Raw genomic sequence first — 20,522 nt, 5'->3', positions numbered from 1 at the left:
AAAAAAAAAAATCCGTGAGAAGAGGGCAAAAAATTTGGCTAAAAAAAAAAGTTGCTACTCCTGGCAGCTCTGTTTGTCAAAAGGGGATGTCAAGCGCTTTACAATACCTGGGATTGATGAGGCGGGCGGGCCAATGAGCTGAGCGCGGCGGCTCGGCGCGCCCTCCGTTGGCGCGGCGACTGCTGGCGGGGGGAGCGCGGGCGCACCAATCAGTGCCCGCGTCAGCAGCACGTGACGCCTCCCCCTGCTCCCATTCATCAAGGGGGGGACGGTGTCGTCCTTTCAATTCATTTATCTGCAGGAATGATTGCTGCTATCAGTCTCGCGCTCACCGCCCGGCTGAGGAGGTGAAAGTTTCTCCCCAGGAAGATAAACCGCAAAAGACAATATTGTGCATGATTTGCGCCTTTTCTTTGCCTTTTTCTCCTCCCCCCCTTTTTTTTCTGCAAAAAGCTGAGAAGGAAAAAAGGAGAGTGAAGGAGCGAAGAGGCGAGCCTGAGCAGAGAGAGAGAGAGAGAGAGAGAGAGAGAGAGAGAGAGAGAGAGAGAGAAAGAGAGGACAAGGGGTAGTGGAGAAGTGAGGAGGGGCGCGTGGCGCTAGGCGGAGAGAGGGCGCGAGCAGTCCTGGCCGGCGCTCACATTCCTCTATGCCACAAACCCGGGAGGAAGTTTTTTTGGGGGGCTGAGATGTTGCATGCCTTTCCCCGGGCAGCCTTGACGCGAGGCCCTCTCGGCAGAGACTGAGCGGCGAGAAAGTGCGAGCCGGGGCGGCGGGGTTTGCGCGGCGGGCGCCGGAGCCCGCCCGACTCGCTGCCCGCAGCCGTCCGGCTTCCCGGAGCTTGGCCGGGAGGGCGCCCGGACGCGCCGCGCCTCTGCCTGCAGGCTAAGACTTCACTAGGTGGGTCGGCTCCCCCTCCCTCCTCTTCTTCTTCCTCCTCTTCCTCCGCCTCTGTTCCTCCTCCTCCTCCTCCTCCTCCTCCTCCTCCCGATTTTCCCTCCTCGGCGGGCGAGGGTGGGGGGGGCGGGGGAGGCCGGGGCTTGCCCGGAGCAGCCACGATGCTCCTGGACGCCGGCCCCCAGTACCCTGCGATCGGTGTGACCACCTTCGGCGCGTCCCGCCACCACTCGGCGGGCGACGTGGCCGAGCGAGACGTGGGCCTGGGTATCAACCCGTTCGCGGACGGCATGGGCGCCTTCAAGCTGAACCCCAGTTCGCACGAGCTGGCCTCGGCCGGACAGACGGCCTTCACGTCGCAGGCGCCGGGTTACGCCGCTGCTGCGGCCCTGGGCCATCACCACCACCCGGGCCACGTCGGCTCCTATTCCAGCGCAGCTTTCAATTCAACGCGGGACTTTCTGTTCCGCAACCGGGGCTTTGGCGACGCGGCTGCGGCGGCCAGCGCACAGCACAGCCTCTTCGCTGCTTCAGCCGGCGGCTTCGGGGGCCCACACGGCCATACGGACGCCGCGGGCCACCTCCTCTTCCCTGGGCTTCACGAGCAGGCAGCGGGCCACGCGTCACCCAACGTGGTCAACGGGCAGATGCGGCTTGGCTTCTCGGGGGACATGTACCCGCGGCCGGAGCAGTATGGTCAAGTGACCAGCCCGCGCTCCGAGCACTACGCCGCGCCGCAGCTGCACGGTTATGGGCCCATGAACGTGAACATGGCCGCGCACCACGGCGCCGGCGCCTTCTTCCGCTACATGCGCCAACCCATCAAGCAAGAGCTCATCTGTAAGTGGATCGAGCCGGAGCAGCTGGCCAACCCCAAAAAGTCGTGCAACAAAACTTTCAGCACCATGCACGAGCTGGTCACGCACGTCACTGTGGAGCACGTCGGCGGCCCGGAGCAGAGTAACCACATCTGCTTCTGGGAGGAGTGTCCACGCGAGGGCAAGCCCTTCAAAGCCAAATACAAACTGGTCAACCACATCCGTGTGCACACGGGCGAAAAGCCTTTCCCCTGCCCCTTCCCAGGCTGCGGCAAGGTCTTCGCGCGCTCCGAGAACCTAAAGATCCACAAAAGGACGCACACAGGTACGGAAACTGCTGTAAGACACCTTTCCCCATCTCGGGCCTGAGACCCGAAATCCCGCAATCAGCGGCTGGGACCCACAAATCCAGGCTCAGTGGGGTCCGAGTGTGTGATTCCGGCAGGCAGGCAGCGGAAGTGTGCGCTGATTTTAGTTCGGGGCTTGAAATATCGCAAAACCGAGAGAGGGCGGCGAACGAGAAGGATGGGGTTATAGATTTTTAAAATAAAGAATAAAAAGGTTGTGGAAACAGGAAGCCAAGCTAAGCTTGGCAGAGCCCTTGACACTCGAAGCCGGGCGAGGTGGCCGCCTCTCGGCACCGCGGAGGCACCAGCCACTCCAGCTGCAGACAAACCGGTTGCTTATGGTCAACAGCCTTCTCTCTCCACGACTTCACTGAGGATTGTGTTAAAAGAAAGGGCGGAAGAAGTTGAGACCAGGTTAAGGGACCTAGAAAGATACAAAACAGAAAAAGGCCGAAAGAAAAGGGGAATGGTGGAAAGAAGTCCAGTAATTTGGAACTGAGGGGGCTTTTGTAGGTTTATACATGTATGCAAAGCCTAGTTTTAAGTAAAGGGGTTGAGACAGGGCTTGAGGGATGAGGGAAGTCGGTGAAGGGCGAGAAAGTCTTTTGTGTCATATAGATTCCGTGGGGGATGTTTTTAAAACACTGGATACCCGCTTAGGCCTTTCAAAATAAAGCAGGTGGAGAGCTGGGGGTTTTTTGTTTTGTTTTTTAAAAAGGTTCATGGTAACCTAGACTTGCAAGCTAAGACAGGCAGAACCTTCAGGCCCCTTGGACCCAAGAGGTGGGGAAACCAGCCACCTCTGTTTGGGTCTGTAGGGAGGATGTCTAAAAAGCGGGCATTTGGAACTTTCCATTCAACGCCTGAGCCAGGAAAGAATTTGGCGCCTAAAGTGTGAATGTTTGTAGGGGGTCGGGTGGGGGAGGTGTGGAGGGGGTGCAGAGCGTCTGGGAGGGGATGGAGGGAGGAGAGAAGAGCAACACAGCAGGAGAATCCAGCCTGGAATATAACTAGACACCAGGAGCAAGGTATAGCCCTGGGCAGGAAAGCCAGCAACCAGACCTGCTGCTACTCTAAGAGCTAAAAATCCACCATTTCAATTACGTTCACCAATGCAACCTAAAAATAACATGTAGATCTGATACTCTTGGAAACTGCTTAGACATATTTCACTGCACGTGAATATATTGAAGTTTCAGACTTGTAACCTTTGCAAAGTATTAATCTTTGGTTGCTGGATTATTATTATTATTATTATTATTATTATTTTCTTATTTAAGATGTAGGAAACGGCCAGGTGGTTTGTCCTAACAAGACCCCTCTCTTTCTCTCCTTTCGCACCAGGGGAGAAGCCCTTCAAGTGCGAGTTCGAGGGCTGCGACCGGCGCTTTGCTAACAGCAGCGACCGCAAGAAGCACATGCACGTGCACACGAGTGATAAACCCTATCTCTGCAAGATGTGCGACAAGTCCTACACGCACCCCAGCTCCCTGCGCAAACACATGAAGGTAATCGCCGCGCTCTCGATGCCCACCTTCAGGGCAGAAGCCCCCAGTGCGCCCGGCCCGGGATCAGGCGGCGGAAGGCAGCTGGGCGGCAGCAGGAGTTAGAAGAGGCTGGAAGGCAACCGCTCCACTCTGTTGATCGGAGCTGGGCAGGAACTAAAAAAGGGCACTGGAGCACGCACGGCCGTTTTAAAGTCATTGTTTCATAATACAAATAAAAAAGAAGTGAGTGCTTGGCAGGGATAGTGGGTGAATTTGGCTCAGAGCTAGGAAGCCGGGCTGCAACCGCGACCCTGGCGCTGCAGGCGCTGCCGCCATTACGCCGGCAGCTTGGAGCCCAGTAGTTGGGGTCCGGAGCCCAGCTCGAGCACTCGCTCCTATAGACTTGGGTAAGCAAAACGGAGGGAGAGAACCACGCCAGGCTCTGGCCTCCTTCCCGAGCCCTTATTCTTTTGCGGGCGCTCCGGAACGCAGCCTCTGCGGTAGGGCCGTGAAGGGTGAACCAGACTGAGCTCCGGGCGCCCGAGAAGGGACGGGCACCGCGGAGCCTGGAGAAGGGGGCCACCGTGCCAGTTCTTTATCTCCGTAAAAACGCAACTTTATTCTCACAGGTCCACGAATCCTCCTCGCAGGGCTCGCAGCCTTCACCCGCCGCCAGCTCGGGCTACGAGTCCTCCACGCCGCCCACCATCGTCTCCCCTTCCACAGACAACCCAGCCACCAGCTCCCTGTCGCCCTCCTCCTCCGCGGTGCACCACACAGCCGGCCACAGCGCGCTCTCTTCCAATTTTAACGAATGGTACGTTTAAAATCAGAAACAAAACACCGAGCAAAACACTATTTAAGAGACTGAGCACACGCGTAGACACATTATTGAAAGCACCCTGCGAATCAGAGCAACAACCCCCCAACACACAGACCCCGCAATCCCATTTTGTTTTAAATCAGCCAATAGGCCCAGGACCGAGTAAGAGAGGAGGCATCAAACCTTCTTAAAATGTTTCACTTTTTTCTTTCTTTTATTATTGTTTTTTTCTTTTCTTTTCTTTTCTTTTCTTTCTCTTTTCTTTCTTTTTTCTTTTTCTTTTCTTTCTTTTTTCTTTTTCTTTCTTTCTTTTTTCTTTTTTTTTGGCAAAAGCTTGGCAGCCGAGGTGTGGGAGGGAGGTCGAGGAGGAAAGGCCGCCTGACCAAATGCCGCCAACCCCCGGGGCCAATTTCTTGTTAGACTGGAACAGGCTTTCTGGGGACTCGGCTTTATTTTTTTATTTTTTTTTCTTTGCTTTCTTGTAAATACAGAATTATTAGCTTAAAATTGTTCTGTTGGATTCTGTAAATAGTTCTATCTCGGTTGGAGCGGGTGGGTGGGATCGTGGCGTTTTGGTCTTTGCATTGGGCGGGGGAGGGGTGGGCGGCCGAAAGCCAACTGTTTGTACTGAATGGCAAGAATGTCCTAGTAAATGTGTACCAAAATGTGAATTACTTTGTACGATTACAGTCTCCACGTCGACCTAACAGAATATTATTGGTATTAATGTGCTTTTTTTGTATAAAGTGCAAACATTTCGTCCCAAAGTCTAAGTACTTTAGTGCAGTAAGATGTTGTTCCACGTCCTGTCAAGAATTCGTATAGCCTGGATCTGCGTGTCAAGCTGTTCCATTTGTTTATGTAAAGTGATATTAAAAAGATATAAACTATACCTGTCCGTTGCTTTTGGCAAAAGATACAACCACATATGTATATAATTCCTAGTTTCCATATTTATCCGCATGTAAAGGGCCGGTTTATCCATGTTACAGCTATTCAATATTTATGGCTAGAAAAAACGTATGTACACTTTAGTTTCCAGAACTGTTTGGTAACCTTTCGTACATTATTAAAGATTCTTAAATCTCAGTGATTGTGGTAGGAATTTCTTCTTCACACTCCCTCAGCCCTCAGCAACCTGCTGCCTGTTCTGCCAGTCTTAGGGTTCTTTAGAAGAGCTCTCCAGTCTCTCTTGCCTTCCCTTTCTGTCATGGTAGGTCATATAAACATGATAAATGAACGCTACCCTGCTGGTTCTCAGAGAGGGTGTAATTAGTATTTATATCAAAATTTATGAAACAAATTTTCGGCCGCAGTATAATTTAAATGACCTTTGCAGACGTAGAATAACAACCATAAAAATAACAGAAATAGATTGCTCAGGCGACATCAATATTAATGTAGGAGAATTGTGGGAAGCTCAGGGGCTTGCTCGGCAACGTTGCAAATGAAGTTGCAGCCATGGGCTCTGCTATCCCCCAAATTCAATTCCTGGGCCTGAAACCGGTTTGCAGATTTACAATGTCATATTTTAAATTGCTGTCTTCAATTAAACCATTTAGGGCCATAACTAATTTTTCAGGATGTCGATGCATGCTATTCTAGGCCTTCCTTTTTTTTTTTTTTTTTTTTGGTATTAAAGTAAATGTTCATAAAGTGTTTCAGTTATGTTTTTTCAAACATAATGCTAATTTAAATTAATTACTTCCTATGATATGTTATTATTCCTATAATTTTGCTACTGTTATTAGTTCTTTCAAAAATACATCTAGAGCACAGAATTATTTTATGTAATTTGATTATCTTTCTATCTCTTTTATTTATTTCTCATTTACTTAAGAAATTTGTTCCATTGGCTGGCGTTGATACAGTAAATTTGTAAATGAGAAGACAATATAAAAAATCTAAATTACTTGTGCTTAATGACTGTGGCAGAACGCCTTTTCTCTAAATCAGATTGTCTTTCTTGCAGTTTAGTTTGATAGATTTGCAAGCTATGCTGCTTCCATGAAGTTAGCTTCACTGGTAGGAGCGCAGGCTTCTTTGTCTCTGGTTGGAGCCTGCTTGATCGCCCCATTAGGCAGACAACGTAGCTGGAGATCACAAATCAGGCCCTTGGCTATGGCTGCAAAGGAGTAGATGTGTTAAAAACCCTCTGCAGAACCTGACCTCACTGTAGGCAAGGAGGAACATGGGTCTGCTGCTTGTAGTATACAGTGTTTGCTTAGAAAGTCACAGGGCAAAGGATGAGAACCCCTTAAGGACCTTCCATCTGTTTTAAAGTGATATTAATTTTTCAGATTATATCCTTGACCAGTTACAAAATAAAATGTTACCTTATCTTTAAAAGTACTTATTCATTTGTTCCTTTCATCTCTTGCTATTTGCATGTGTCACTCTTAGCTCAAAATCTGATTTGATGAGGAAGGGTTTTGCTGTGTTTCTGATAGCCCATCCAAAACTGAGGATGGTGTTTGACTTTTAAAAAAAATTGTCATTACTAATGTAATATTGGTCTTTTATGACAAGAGCGCCACCTTGCAAAACTTGGTGAGATTTAAGGAAGTTGAAGGCCTAAGCAAGAGTTGCTGGTAGCTCCAAAAATTTTTGAGACCAAAAGCTGACCCCATATGGCTTTAGAGTTTAGAAAATGATTAACAGGGTAGTATTTCAAGTTACTCCAGACATTGAGCCCAATAGTTAAAAATAGAGGACCAAAGATAGCTCATTTCCATTTGAAGGATAGCTGTTCAATTAATAATCTTTCCCCTTTTCATTAGAGATAAGATTGGGAACTTGATAAAAGTATGATAATAATAATCATGACAGTATGTGTGTAATATTTGCAGTACATTAGAAAAGGTAGAAAATTATGAGTTTATTTTTGCTCTGACCATTCCTAAATATACTTTCCTTCAAATTTGAAATGATAAATGTCTCCTTGTTTGTCACATACCTTGTTTGCTTCTTTTACATTAATATCATGGTATAGTAATTAAATATCACACTATGTATGGCATATGGTTTATATAGACTATTTTAAAAACACATTTTGGAGGAAATATTTAATGTTACATTTTTCAAATCTTTATTTGAAGGTCAGTCCTCTGTATATGTATATATGAATAATCTTACACCAAAAGAACTTTTTAAGTAGAAATTAACACTTATGCCAAAACCCTTCCTGAATCCTCTTTTCAACACTCACCACAAAGAAAAAGTCATTAATGATGTAAGTCACCTAAAATCATGCTTCAAACTTAAATGTAGTCTATTATTTTGCTGGTACCTTTAATGTCTGCTTCTTGAGATGTATTCTTCATACTTTCCTTCATGGGCTATTAGGTTTTGAAATACATGAATGTGAACAGCGAAATATATTGTTAGACTCTATTTAGCAGGAGCAGAATATGCTGCAAATGGCTGATATCTCTGTGTAGCTGTGGATTTTGATTTAGGCAGAAGGCCATACTTGTTCTCATTGTGACTGCATTGTATTCTGGGTACTATGAAATGGTTAGAACACCTACCAAATTATTAAAACAGTATTTTGTGTCAACAAAAAAATGTCTGAGTACAAGCAATAATCATATTTGAGAAATGAAGAGAAATGAGTTGTGTTATGTGTGTGTACATTTATAAAGCGAGCATATAAATATACAAGCACCATTTATATGGGGACTAAGTAATTTTCAAACATTTCAGATCCTTTGTTTTCTTCTTCAAAAGCTACCCCCAACTGCTCTAAGCATTTGCAGCTGATGATTTTGATTTTTTAAAGTCAAGCATTCAAGTTAACCTTTAAGAAGCAAACCACCTTCAAAAGGAAGATGTAACCTTTCAATTACCTCATCTGCTTATCTTTTTTCCCTCTTTTTCTTTCATTTCTTTTTCTTTTTGACTTTAGCTGACAATAAAAATAGCACTAACCTTCTTTGCTGATGGGGTTGGCATTTAGATGTTATTATTTGTTGATTGTGAAGTTTTCTGAGAACTTTTAAGGTGGGCACAAGCAGTACACCACCAAATACATCACTCACCCCCAAACCTTCTAAAAGTTTCCTTTTGGAAGCTGAGGTGTAATCAGTGTCCTGCCACCTTGTCAGCTCATGTTGGTGGAGTTGGTACCTGAACACACTGCTTTCCAGGAAGTGACTTGGAGAAAGTCCTGGGAGGTAAGGATTAGATTCAGTTTAAGATGTTTTGAAGAGTAACATAGTCTAATACATTCATATTGCAGGCTTGAGCTTGTTCCCTTAATCCTTTGTGGACTAGGTTTGAAAACAGTGACTTTATGCAACTGAGAATTTACATTTCTTTCCTTTCTCCAAATTGAAATAATAATTTCTCTTCCTTTCTAGGTAGAGTTCTCACTTGCTTCTAGTATCAAACGTAGTTCTTATAAATTCGCTGTACAGGGAATAGTGTTGTTTTCATAAAGGTATTCACAGTTGATATCACCCAATTTGGCTTTAAAATTCTTGAAAATAGGGTGGCAGTGGAGAGATTTCTGCCATCTAAATCTTGATTTACCCATAGTGCTTTCTTTTAGTTTTTCTTTTAACCACTCCATCTACCATCTGATATATATATATATATCCTTTGAAGTGGTTAAACATAGAATGTTAAGATTTTCATGGGGTAACCATGCTGCAAACTATTATTATTATTATTTTGGAATGATAACCATGAGTCTGGGGCAACAATAAGGCAAATGTTAATAACTTACAACATGTCACATTCGAGCCTCTTTCTCAAGAGTTTACTGCAAACTAATGTACACCGAGGATGAACAATGCTCTCTAATCTGTGCACGGGTGGCTGGCTCCAGAGTCTCTCTTAGCACCAGGAAACACATTAGGCCAAACTGGGGGGCTATTTTTACCCTGCAAGCTGGAATCTGTCATCAGTTCCTAAGGTCGACTTCCACTGTACAGTGACAAGCTAAAACAGTATGAAGTTTCCAACTGATGCAGTACTGGAGGTGAGTTTGTCAAGACTGAGGAATCGGATTTCCCTGGTTGTGGGCAGCTCTGTAAGCACATGCATGAGAACACACAGGTCGTGGAAGCGACACAGTGGTATTCCGACCCAGAGCACATGCAGCCGGCAAGCCCTGGGCCCGGAACGCCTTTGTAACCTCCTCATTAACAACAGCACGGGTGGCTTCGAAGGCCTAGCACCTGAGCAAACAAAACTGTCATTTCACCTCTCGTCTTCTCTGTAACAATTCCCAGTAAGCTACAGAAAACAAGGGCAGAAACGGATGCAAGAAGCTCATACTGTGTTGCACTTCTCCACGTTATTTTTCTTTCTATCCGGGAGAATCAACCCTCTGGCAAAGAAATCCCAAGTTGTGAAGGAAGAGAAAACCGGGCAAAAGCGGACGGGCGATGTGGGGGTGCGCAAAGAGATATGTTTGCCCTGGAGGCTCTCTTAAAAGAAGGAAAAAACGGGCCTAGGCGGGAGCGGAGGGGGAAGAGCCAAGTACCCCGCAACGCCTCGCCAGGGTCCCAGGGCCAGACCGCCACCCTGCAGCCCCCGGCTCGCTCGCAGGCCGCCGCGCGCATGCGCGCCCCGGCGGGTCCACGTGCTGATGCATATGCATGACGCGCCCCGCCCGTGCGCCGCGGAGGGACCAGCGGAGGCCTCGGCCTGAGAAACTCTCTGGCCCGACTCCCAAAATAGTGTGGCAGAGAAGCTACACGTGTTTGTTTTCAGACCACGCTGGTTTAAGTGAGTTCTCAAAGACAGCAGTCTGGAGCGACTTGCGGCCCCGTAGCCATCGTAACTGCAAGGTGATCGGGCCCACGAGATCTTCCCCTTCCCATGGCTTTGAGGTAGGGGTGCTCGTCATCCCAAGGCCTGGGGTACAGGTTTATATCATCCATGGCTCCCCCTCCTCTTGTTTCCTCCCAAGCCGAAAGATGGCACCTTGGCTTCTCTCGAACCCCTGCATCTCTGGAGAACACATCCCCTACACTCCAGCCCTAGACAGAGTCGCTCTCGGCCCTTGCTCAGATCCTGTCTAGTGTCTGCCTCTTCCCACCCAACCTTGTCACCCCTTTCTTCAGTGTCCACTTGCCCTCTGGCTTTACCGCAGAAAACCAGCACCCTGGGACATCCTGATGTGGGGCATCAGGAGCTATTTACTGGAACAGCCCTTAGAGTTTGCCCTCTGTCCATCCCAAATAGTATTCAGCTCTTTCTCAAAGACTAAGATCGTCCCGTTAAGCTCAAAACGTCCCTAGGAGATGCAAACATGTTTAGTGGAAGAAACTGCCCTTGCCTACAAACCATTAATGAAAGGTTTGGTGAGAAAACCCGGAGTTCAGGCGTTGGACTGTTGCTTTCCTCTTAGTGACATTTTTGGAGTTCTGTAGCATTGCACAGTGTTTTGTGGCCAAAGTCCTATTTTCAGAGGGAGTAAATAACCGGTGTGAAGGAGTAGCTAACACGGAGGGGCAGCAAAGGCTCCCTGCCTCTCCTCTTCTGCCACCAGCGTCTGTGCCTGTGGGTGTCTATGTTAAAATCCTGTGTCCCAGGATGGCAGAAATGGTTGCCAACGGGTTCCTGTTCTCCTTTGGATTTGACTTTCAACTGAATAGGTTGAAACATTTTGCAGTGTGCACACCTTTGACTTCCCTGGCTGCCTCTAGGAGAGGCCTGGGTCGTTGCCCCGTTCACAGTGCAGTCTAACCCAGAGCCAGCGCCAACAGTGCCAGTTGTAGAATCCAGAAGCCATAGTATCGGTTCACCTGATGCCACCACGTGCCAAGTCTTCTGCCTTGATGTCGAGGAAGCGAGAGGTTTTGCAAATGTACCTGCCAAGATGAGGCCTCTTTTTTTTCTAGCCGGTCTCGGCCTCGGAGTTCAGTCTCAGTCTAGCTCAACTTGTGTGCAGGTCCGTACTCTGAGGATGGCCAAAAAAGAACGTTTGCCTGGAGCTAGGTGCCTGTCTCGCCTTTCCCAGCCCAGGGCCGCGTAGCGAGGGGCCCACACGTCCGGCAGAAGCTACTCACCCCTCCTCCTGGCCACTTTGAGGAACATGGTTGGGCCACTAGGGTTCCAGGTCTCCTGTTTGAGGCTTTCGAAGGCCAGAGTGCCCAGACTAGTCAGGGGCGCAGAATCTTTGAACCTTCGTCGCAGGGGCCATCCCAGAAAAAAAAAAAAAAAAAAAAAAAAAAAAAATCCCTTCACTATCTGGGTCTTTTTGTGTTTGAATGTTGGGTAGGGGAAACGACATAGACTCTCCGGATTCAGAGTGAATGATGAAGACCTGTGTGAGGCTCTCTCAGAACAGAAAGCTCAAACACAGCGTGGGTTCCCGCGGCTTTCCCCAAAGGCCAAGGCCCAAAGAACCCTTTTCATTTGGCGAAGGGCTTGAGGGAAGGGAGGGGCGGGGGCGGGAGCCTGTTGGGGGTCTGTGAGCCACTGGCCGGAGGCGGCGGACTTGCCCAGCTGCTCTGCTTGGCCGCCAGTTTCCAGCCCGGCTGCAAGGCTCTTACCCTTTCCTGGGCTGGACAGTGGGGACGCTCCTTCTCCTCCTCCCCCCGGCGTCCCGGGGTACGCGCCAGGGCCCTGGAGACCCGGTGAATAGGTCTCGATAGCTGCTTGGAGGCTTACTGAGCCTCCCGCGGCCCAGCCGATCTTAGTCTTTGGAGACTGCGGCGGGAGCCTGGCGGCTAAAGGAAGAGGGACCCCCCAACCCGCTTAGGCGCTTTCCCGTTCCCCACTTGAGCCTTAGCCTTGTCCAAATTGCCTGTCTCCGGCAGGACTGACTTTATCCTCCCGGCCTCTCTCAGCTGCCAACCTTACCCGAAATCTAGACCCCAGATCTGGTAAGTCGAGATTATCCCTTACCCCGCCCGCCACCTTCCCAGCGGACAAGGCTGGCGACTGCGTGCGCGCGCGTGGCCTGAGGCGCGCGCCGTGAAGTTGGGCTGATTTTGAAACAACCACGCGAAATCGGCCTTTGCCGCTGGGCGTCTAGATGCTGAGGTTCCCAGGGTATAGAGCAGTGTAGCGGGCTCCACAGTAAGGTGGGAGCAGGAAAGGCCCGGACCTGGATCCTCTTTGGCCTTGCGGGCAACAAAGCTGTCTTTTAAAAACCAGCGCGTTCTGTGGGTCTCTAAGCCGGGAAGGGAAGAGGGGGATGGGAGCTAACTCTACCCTTAAGCCGTTTCTAATCACTAAAGTCTCCAACCAAATTTACTCATGGTTTCTACTTGAATGCTATGAAATTAGTATTTAAAGTTAAGATTTGTATGCACTACAGCTTCTCAAATATACGTGCCTCTTGAGGACATTTTGACAATTACCTTGGCCACTAACACCACTCCCTACCCACTGGAAAAAATAAACTTAATTTTGTAGCAGTTGCCTTAGGACACGTCATTTACATGTCACTAGCGTGAAGAGGGAAGGAAGGAAAGAAAAGCAACCGTGGCATTTCTCGTTGGAGCTCCTGTGTGCTCTATTATTGAAATGTGAAAGATGGATTTTAGGGGGGGAGGGGCCGCCAGGGCGCTGGAAGAGGGCTTTTGAAGCACTTTGCCCTGTTGCGCGGGGCTGACCTTTGGCTGACACGGCCACGGAGCGGGCCCTTCGTTAACGAGGATTTGATACATTAGACATTCGAGCTAGGCGTGTAAACCCACGCTCTGAATCCAGATTTCGCTCAAATTAGTGTTCTAGGAAATGATCTTTGTAAGTCTTGAGGCTTAACCAAGTGTCAGGCCGGCTGGCCGATGGCTGCCTGAAAAGGGCAGCGAAGGATACCGGATAAAAGGCACATTCCTAGCTCTTTTAAACAAACAAATAAGCAAGAAACGAAATGCAAAAAAAAAAGCACTTTAAATAATTTCTGAAACCCATCAGGCCTTCATTTTGAGGCAATGCTTGTAAACAAGGCTGATCATCTTCTAATAAATTTTGTTAGGAAAAATGCTAACTGCAGGGAATGCCTCAAAGGCAGTGTTAGAGTTACGGCAGTACTTTTGTGTGTGTGTGTGTGTGTGTGTGTGTGTGTGTGTGTGTGTGTGTGTGCAGATATAGCTATGTTTTCCATGCTGGCAGGAAATACTAGCTTGTCATTGTATCTGCCAGACAGTGAGGCATACAAGGCTGGGCTAGTCATAGGTTTTTAAAGCTTTTTAAAAGTTGGTCGGTCTCGATTTAATTTGATGAGACTCATCATCCCAAGACTCTGGGACCCAGAAGGGAAGGCAGGCTGACCACCTAGTCTCTAAGCTTGCTCGCTGCCGCTGAACAGCGTCGCCTGGGCCTCGGTTGCTGCGACGTCGGGACAGAGAAGACACCTTGCTCAGGGGGAGCAGCCACTCCCTTGGTGTTTATTGACCCATTGGGGGAAGGTGTCCTTTTATGAAGTTGTCAGTAAAGCTCTAACTTTTCAAAATGCAGACCAGAAAATGCTTTTCTTTTCTTTAAAACAAGATCAGCGCCTGCTAACTGCTCTTAGATGTGCTCCCGCTGGAGTTCCGACTTCTCTCAGGGTGGAAGGGAGAGAAGGGAAGGAGACCCTTGCTCCTGTTCTCCGTCTGTGGCCCTTCAATGGATACATTCTTTTAGCTGTTGTCCTGGGGAGAGGCTCCCTGTTGCTGCACAAGTTTTCTACACCTGAGTGTTGTATTCCACCTTTAGGTTTTGCTGAGACCACACAAGGATTTTTGTGAGGACCCGAATTTACTATTGGGGGGAAAAAACCCAAACAACTGTAATAATGTGTTAGGCCTCGAATCCTTGCTTATGGAACCTCTGCTGTCAGTTCTTTCTATCCTCTGGGAATAGAGAAAAAGATAAATATTATTTATTTATTTATTTATTTTTATTGGTACCATTTAGATACATATATCATTTATTCTAGAGAATTTGTACTTGGAAAAGATGAATATTAATAGAGAAATGCAACTATTGTCACTAAAACAGTAAACCAACCTGAAGAACATTACATGTAAGCTGTCCAGGAAATCATTCCAATAATCTAGAAATTCAGACAAGAAAGGGCCCTCGAGAGAGAAGGTCTCAGACCAAATCCTGATAACTGAGTTCCAAGCATGGGCCCATGACTTCCCCAATGTGGTTCCCCAAACCTTAAGACGTGGGCATTAAACACACTTTTATGTAACATAGAGGCTTGGTCCCTTGTGAAAATCAAATATTTCCATCATCTCGAGAACTCTTTCCCTGGGGAGGAAATTCTGACCTAAAGGTGAACAGGAAGTGGAGTAGAAACAATAGTTGAAGGGAGGTAGGAAGAGGAAGAAGAGAAGAAAGACTTTGGTTAACTGCGATGTTGAGTTCATTTTACTCCAGTGGTGAACTCCTACAAACTAGAGACAAGTTGTGACCTCCAGCTACCAGGGCAAGGGAAGAAACAACGCATGCAATTTAGAAGATGAATTCAGTTGAGGTAGAAACAGTGGGTTTATTTGTTCCTAGGTCCACCTCTTTGGAGTTGGTGCAAAACGTTGAATTGCCTGTGCAGGAGATGAAGGAAGGAAGCTCTAAATTGTTCGTAAAATACTCTGTTTCTCTGGGGCCTCTTTCTCGGCACCCTTGACTAGTCCGGAAGACTGCACGTGATCTTGGGCCCTGAGACTGAGTGCAACCTGGGCTGCCCGCTAATCCCCTGGAGCTGCAGAAGTTGTCACTGTAACTGCGACAGGAGTTTCTTGAGGGCACCGGGGAAAGCCCCTTTCGCCACCCCTGGGGTTTCATCCAACCCTGTCCGGTCGCCCCTCCCCCGCAGCTCGTGTCCAGACCACCCCCCTCCCCCAGCCAGCTTGGGATCTGACGCAGTCAGCACGGCGGCTGACGTCAGGGGCTGCTAGCGGCCAGAAGCCAAGCTCGGCCACTGGCGTCCTGCGCAGCATTGTTAATTAGCAGGCACTTAAATGTTGCAAAGAAAGCTCAAGTTATTTAGGCAATAGATGATGTACGTAAACGAGTGTGTATGTGTGTTTCTTTGGAAGGTGGGGACAGGAAAGGAAATGGAGAGATAGGAACAAGAAACAGAGTCGGTTTCCCAAAGGGCCCTTACAAACTTAGCACCCCTCTCCTCCCTCCAAGTCTTCCCCCAGCCCACCTTTAATAGATGTGAGAAACGCACTTTCTCCCTAGGGTAGGAGGGTTCTCGGTGGGTTCAAGAAGCGCTTGTACGTGTTTGTGTGAAACTGTAACGCGGCAACTTCTCTGTGGATATAAGGACGAGGGGCTTAATTATCTCTATCAACCGGAGGGGGCAGTTCTTTCTGGAGCTGCATCTTGGCTTGATCTCTTCACTCATTCCAGTTTGGTCAGATCCGTGTTTGGGATTTGATGGTATTATTGTTTAATAAAAAGGAAAGATCCATAAGTCCCACCTTCACACCGTGTACACAGATGAAGCTAAAATAAACGGACGTGCAATCCTAGCGTCAGCTACGGAACTGTTGATTACATTTCAAAAATAGCTTTTTTTTTTTTTCATTTGTTTTAAAATGAGTTACAATAGCTAGCTTAAGTTTAGACCATTAGGCGATAACTCCTTTAAAAATCACACCGATTCTTGGTTCTAATACATCCTTAAAATCCTGTGAGGGTCATTGCCGAGTAGACACGGGACAGGGCGGGGTCATAGAAAGGCGAATTCTCTTTGGAACTCTTCTTTGAAACGGAGAAAGATGTCACTCAAAATGGAATTCCACAGGTGATACTAAAATGACTTTGGAAAAACAGCAAATGAAAATTACAATTAAATTTAAAACCCTTCCAGCATTAAGAGATTTTCCTATATCAGGAAACAATCTACAAATTTAAACGACTCCAATAGTATTTTATGTCAAAACCAATTTTCTTGAATGTAGTTACTGAATGAAAACTCATTTAGAATAAGACTTTGTATATCGAATACAACTTACACCTATCACTGTGTATTATAAGTAAATAGCAGTTCTTGAAAATGTAAAATTATCTTTATGATATAAATGTAACATTTATCTGTCAATAACTCAGGTTTAGTGTTACAGAAATAGGTGGAAACATGCATAAGGTGTATAAGTAGATTAATATATAAACATGGAGAAAAAACACAAGCAGTGGCCTGGAATTTATTTTCATTTGGAATTTTTGGATCACTATAGACTCAGTATTTTTGAATCAGTATTATGATAGTAGTGATTTCATTATGAAATTAGTAATTTATTTTTAACCAATACTCAAATAGTGAACACTAAGCGCATATATGTTGATGCCTCAGGGGTGTGTGAAGTTATTTATAAATATGAATAAAACAAGAGCTCATTCATATAGAGGATCACATATTTTTTGTATCTTTTGAAGGGGAAATTTGGGAAGTTTAAGTAATCACACTACTAAATGTACAAAGTTTCATAAGCATGCATCAATGAAAATTTCCTGAAATTTTGTTAAACGTGTTCAAAGAGATTGCTGAGCAAGAAAAGGAAAATGAAAAAGAATCTTCTTTTACAGCAAATGAAAATAACCCAAAATTGAAAGCCTAATTCTTTTCTTTAATGATTGTTACCTATTTTATGACTTGCAACACCAAGATTTTTAGTTACAATTCCAAAAGTGAAATTGAAAAATAGTTCAGGACAACTGTTTCTAAGCATTCAATAACTTCAGTGCTGTGTTTCTACTTTATATACTAAGTCTTTTATGTCCTATAAATCTTTCCAGAGGACTTTGCTATTTTTAGTAGAGCAAGCAAAATTTATTGGTCCAAGATATATTCCAGACTTCATATAATACATAACACTTTATCTGGGAAAATGAAGATGATTCACTACATTAAAGAACCTAGCTTATATTATCATGATTCTTGAATCACAAATATTCACAGACTTAAAGAAATAATTGTTGTGCCAAATCTCAAAATCATTATGTACGTTTGTATGTATCTTCAAATAAATACTTTGCACAATTAGGCAACCATCTATAGGGGTTATGTCACTTTTGATGTCCCACTAGCAATGATTTCACTTACTAACCTTGTAAAGTGAGTCATTACTCTTGGTCTTTAGCTTTTTGCTTGTAAACTTGAGTGCCCTGCACAAGCTGCCCCCTGAATGTTTAATTCAGGTCTTAAAGGAGCAGGGATCTCATTTACTCTCGCATATGGATTAAAAATATTTAAAGATAGAGTTTTATTTGTGAAAAAATTAATTACTTAACTTATTTGGATATAAATGCAATTGGTAGAACTTCTTGTTATAACACAACATTGTCAAAGTCTTCTCTCAGAATGTTTCAGAAGTATGCACTACATTGAAGGGGCAATCATACAAAAACTACCTTTTACTAGAGATTTGAATACAAAATGCTTTTCTAATGCTTGTTTACATGAATTAAAGAACATGTTTTCTTAAACCAAGGATAAACATGATTGATATTAAATTCATTTGCATAAAGGCATGCATTTGGTAAAGCATGAACTGTAGGTTCTGGCCATGTGTAAATAGGTATAAAATATGTTTATTATTCCATTGAAGTTTGTACATATCCCATTTTGCAAATAACAGAAGTAAGACAAAAGCATTACAACTTTAATGCATATCTTCATTGCTAGGTCAGTGTGAAGACTAAATATATGGAATATATTGTTCATTCTGTAGGTGCTGCAGCTGCTGCTTATTTCTTACTTAACAGATAACTACACCTGAGCTGATCAACTAATTGAGTAATTGATAAACCAAACAAATGTTAAAGGCAAATATGGTCACTGTTATAGTGACCCTGGCATTTCGAAACTAAATTCCAAATATGTCTTTTTTTCCCCAGATATGATGGGAAGAAACAAATGTCATTACAAAATATATAAACTAAAATGTGACATTTTTCATCAAAATATTACAATTTGGTTGGGAAATTTTTGACCTTTTCTTTCTTTTTGGCAGCTACTGAGTGTCACATGCTCTTGTAGATAAGTAAAAAGTATGTTACTACATCTTTCTTCCCCTGTCCTTTGTTCACTCCAGTCCCCTCTCACTTCCTTCTCTTTTCCTCAGCTTTGTTCTGGAACCTTAAGCAACACAACATTTTCCAGACACCTTTCTCGAGAAGGCAGCAATGGTGTGGTGAGCTTGCTGCTTCTTCGCCAGTTCTTTGTTTTATGGGGGCATTTGTACAAATGCCTATCTGCAGCCAGCCAGCCTGAGCTTCCTTGGCTGGGCTTCGGCTCTGTGAGTGCTGAGATCTGGGGCTGTTCTGAGTTTTCAGCTCCCAGGATGTCTATTTTTATGGTTGGAGTGAGGTGAAATTAGCAGGGACCAAGTTATGACAACTCCAATGAAATATTTGAGAAAGGACAAGTCACCAAGATACTTACACTTTGCAGAAATTCTTTCTTCTATTACTTTTTTGATCTAAATACAGATTCTGTTGTCACCAATAACCATACTTTCCTTGCTTTTGTTATGGCTCATTTACTCATTCTATTCTTTTTAAAAAACATTTACTATAATAGTTTTAGCTTATTGACTGATTTTTCATGAGCATTTGATCTATTCTGAAATAGTAAACCATGGTTTTTCTTTTCCTGCAGCTGCTTTGATTCCCTGACAGTATTTTCCAAGGAAATTGCTTGTCCTTCTTGCTACATCTAATAGTCACTCCATGAGATCATGGAATAATTAATATACTATGAAACTAGTTCTGTTTTAAATTTTCTAAAAACACTAGCGTTAATCTGTAATTAATAAAAGAAGTAGAAATAATTGGGTCAGTGTACATATGACTCAGATTTCTGTCTCCTGTTTCTTCATTTGGATCAGTTGTGAGGTGGGGTGACCCAAAGCAGTTTGGTTAGTAGTTGCTTCAATCTAGCAGGGATTGCAAAGTGGACTTGAGGACTTGGATATGTCCTGTGCATGTGTTGTTATTACATGTGCTTCTTATTATCTTAATTAAAAATTCATTCCAGACAATTTTAAACATACACAAAAATGGAATAATATAATGAACCGCCATCACCTAAAATGACAAATTCAAAATTTGTTAACTCATGGTCACCCTGATTTTGTCTATGTTCCCATAAACTCTTCTCCTCTAAGATTATTTTCAAGCCTATCCCAAGCATAATATCATTTAGTATAAAATATACAGTATTTAATTGATATCTAGTTAATATTTGTTACAGAGCAGAGTCATTTTTCAAAGGCAGATGATATATTTCTTGGAAACACTGTCCTGTCTGTGTTTTAGATCATTATTCTCAGGGCTTTTAACAGAGAGCTGCTTCCAATACCAGAGCCTTTATTAGCCACTGGAATCAAGAAGCTCTATAGTTCTCAAGAGGAAAAGAATAATTCCGTTGATTATCATCATAATCAATGAAAATGGAAGCTTTAAGTGGAGAATCTCACAATTCCCAGGGTCCAGTCATTATAAAGAAATCAGAATAATTTACTCAGAAGTTCCTGAGATTGAGAAGTGATGACTAAGAATTTCTTTTTTAAAGAAGTCAGATGAACTTGTACCAACATAGAAAGAACTATTGTGCTTGAAAAATGGTTCCTAAAAAACACTGTGTTTCAGATTCAAACCACCTGAGGCAAACTTTGTTATCCATACAATAATAAATATGAGTTTATATGATTTCAATGTGATGTGTCCTTATCTCTCTAAACTATAAGGAGCCATATTTTGTGATTGTGTTTTGAAAGGAGAGTATTAGGCTTTTACACTCTGTGCTGAAATTATATGATATCTGGAATTTGCATTAAGTAGTCCAAGATGAAGGAGAGTGATGGACTGGAAAGTATAATTTTTACTGCTAGGCAGTGAGGATATGGCGATTCATGATAGCATTCTACTTCCGCTCCTATTTGAATTTTTAAATAAAATCATTAAACATTACATAAAAAAATTAATCGAAGTATCAATTTCTCTCCAGAACTCAAAAGGCCAAGTAAAAATATTTGGACTTTAAAATGAAGAATGTAGATGTTGTTTTCTTCTGAAACAACGCACTTGTTCTCCTGACAAGCTTATGGGCCCCTCTTATCTCTCTCAACTTTGAGTTTCACATGTAAAAAAATATGGCCTTCGATTTCAATAAGGGATGTGATTTTTTTCAGAAACTTTCTTTTTTAAATATTTATTTATTTATTTATTCAGTGTGTGTGGCCAG

At 44.6% G+C, this 20,522-nt stretch overlaps 1 protein-coding gene across 1 annotated transcript; it reads left to right on the top strand.

The window, feature by feature from the left end:
- The first annotated feature begins 988 nt into the window (after positions 1–988).
- Positions 989–4,471, top strand: Zic1 (Zic family member 1). The gene is made up of 3 exons (XM_004629201.1): positions 989–2,037; positions 3,404–3,567; positions 4,176–4,471. Exons 1-3 carry the CDS (start codon positions 1,056–1,058, stop codon positions 4,371–4,373), a joined length of 1,344 nt encoding a protein of 447 aa, XP_004629258.1. The 5' UTR covers positions 989–1,055; the 3' UTR covers positions 4,374–4,471.
- The last annotated feature ends 16,051 nt before the right edge of the window (positions 4,472–20,522 follow it).

Source organism: Octodon degus, unplaced genomic scaffold, assembly GCF_000260255.1.
Source record: "Octodon degus isolate 3935 unplaced genomic scaffold, OctDeg1.0 scaffold00028, whole genome shotgun sequence".
In the NCBI taxonomy this organism is placed as follows: Eukaryota; Metazoa; Chordata; class Mammalia; order Rodentia; family Octodontidae; genus Octodon; species Octodon degus.
Note: the sequence above shows the minus strand (reverse complement) of the source record. Positions and strands in the feature narration are given on the sequence as shown.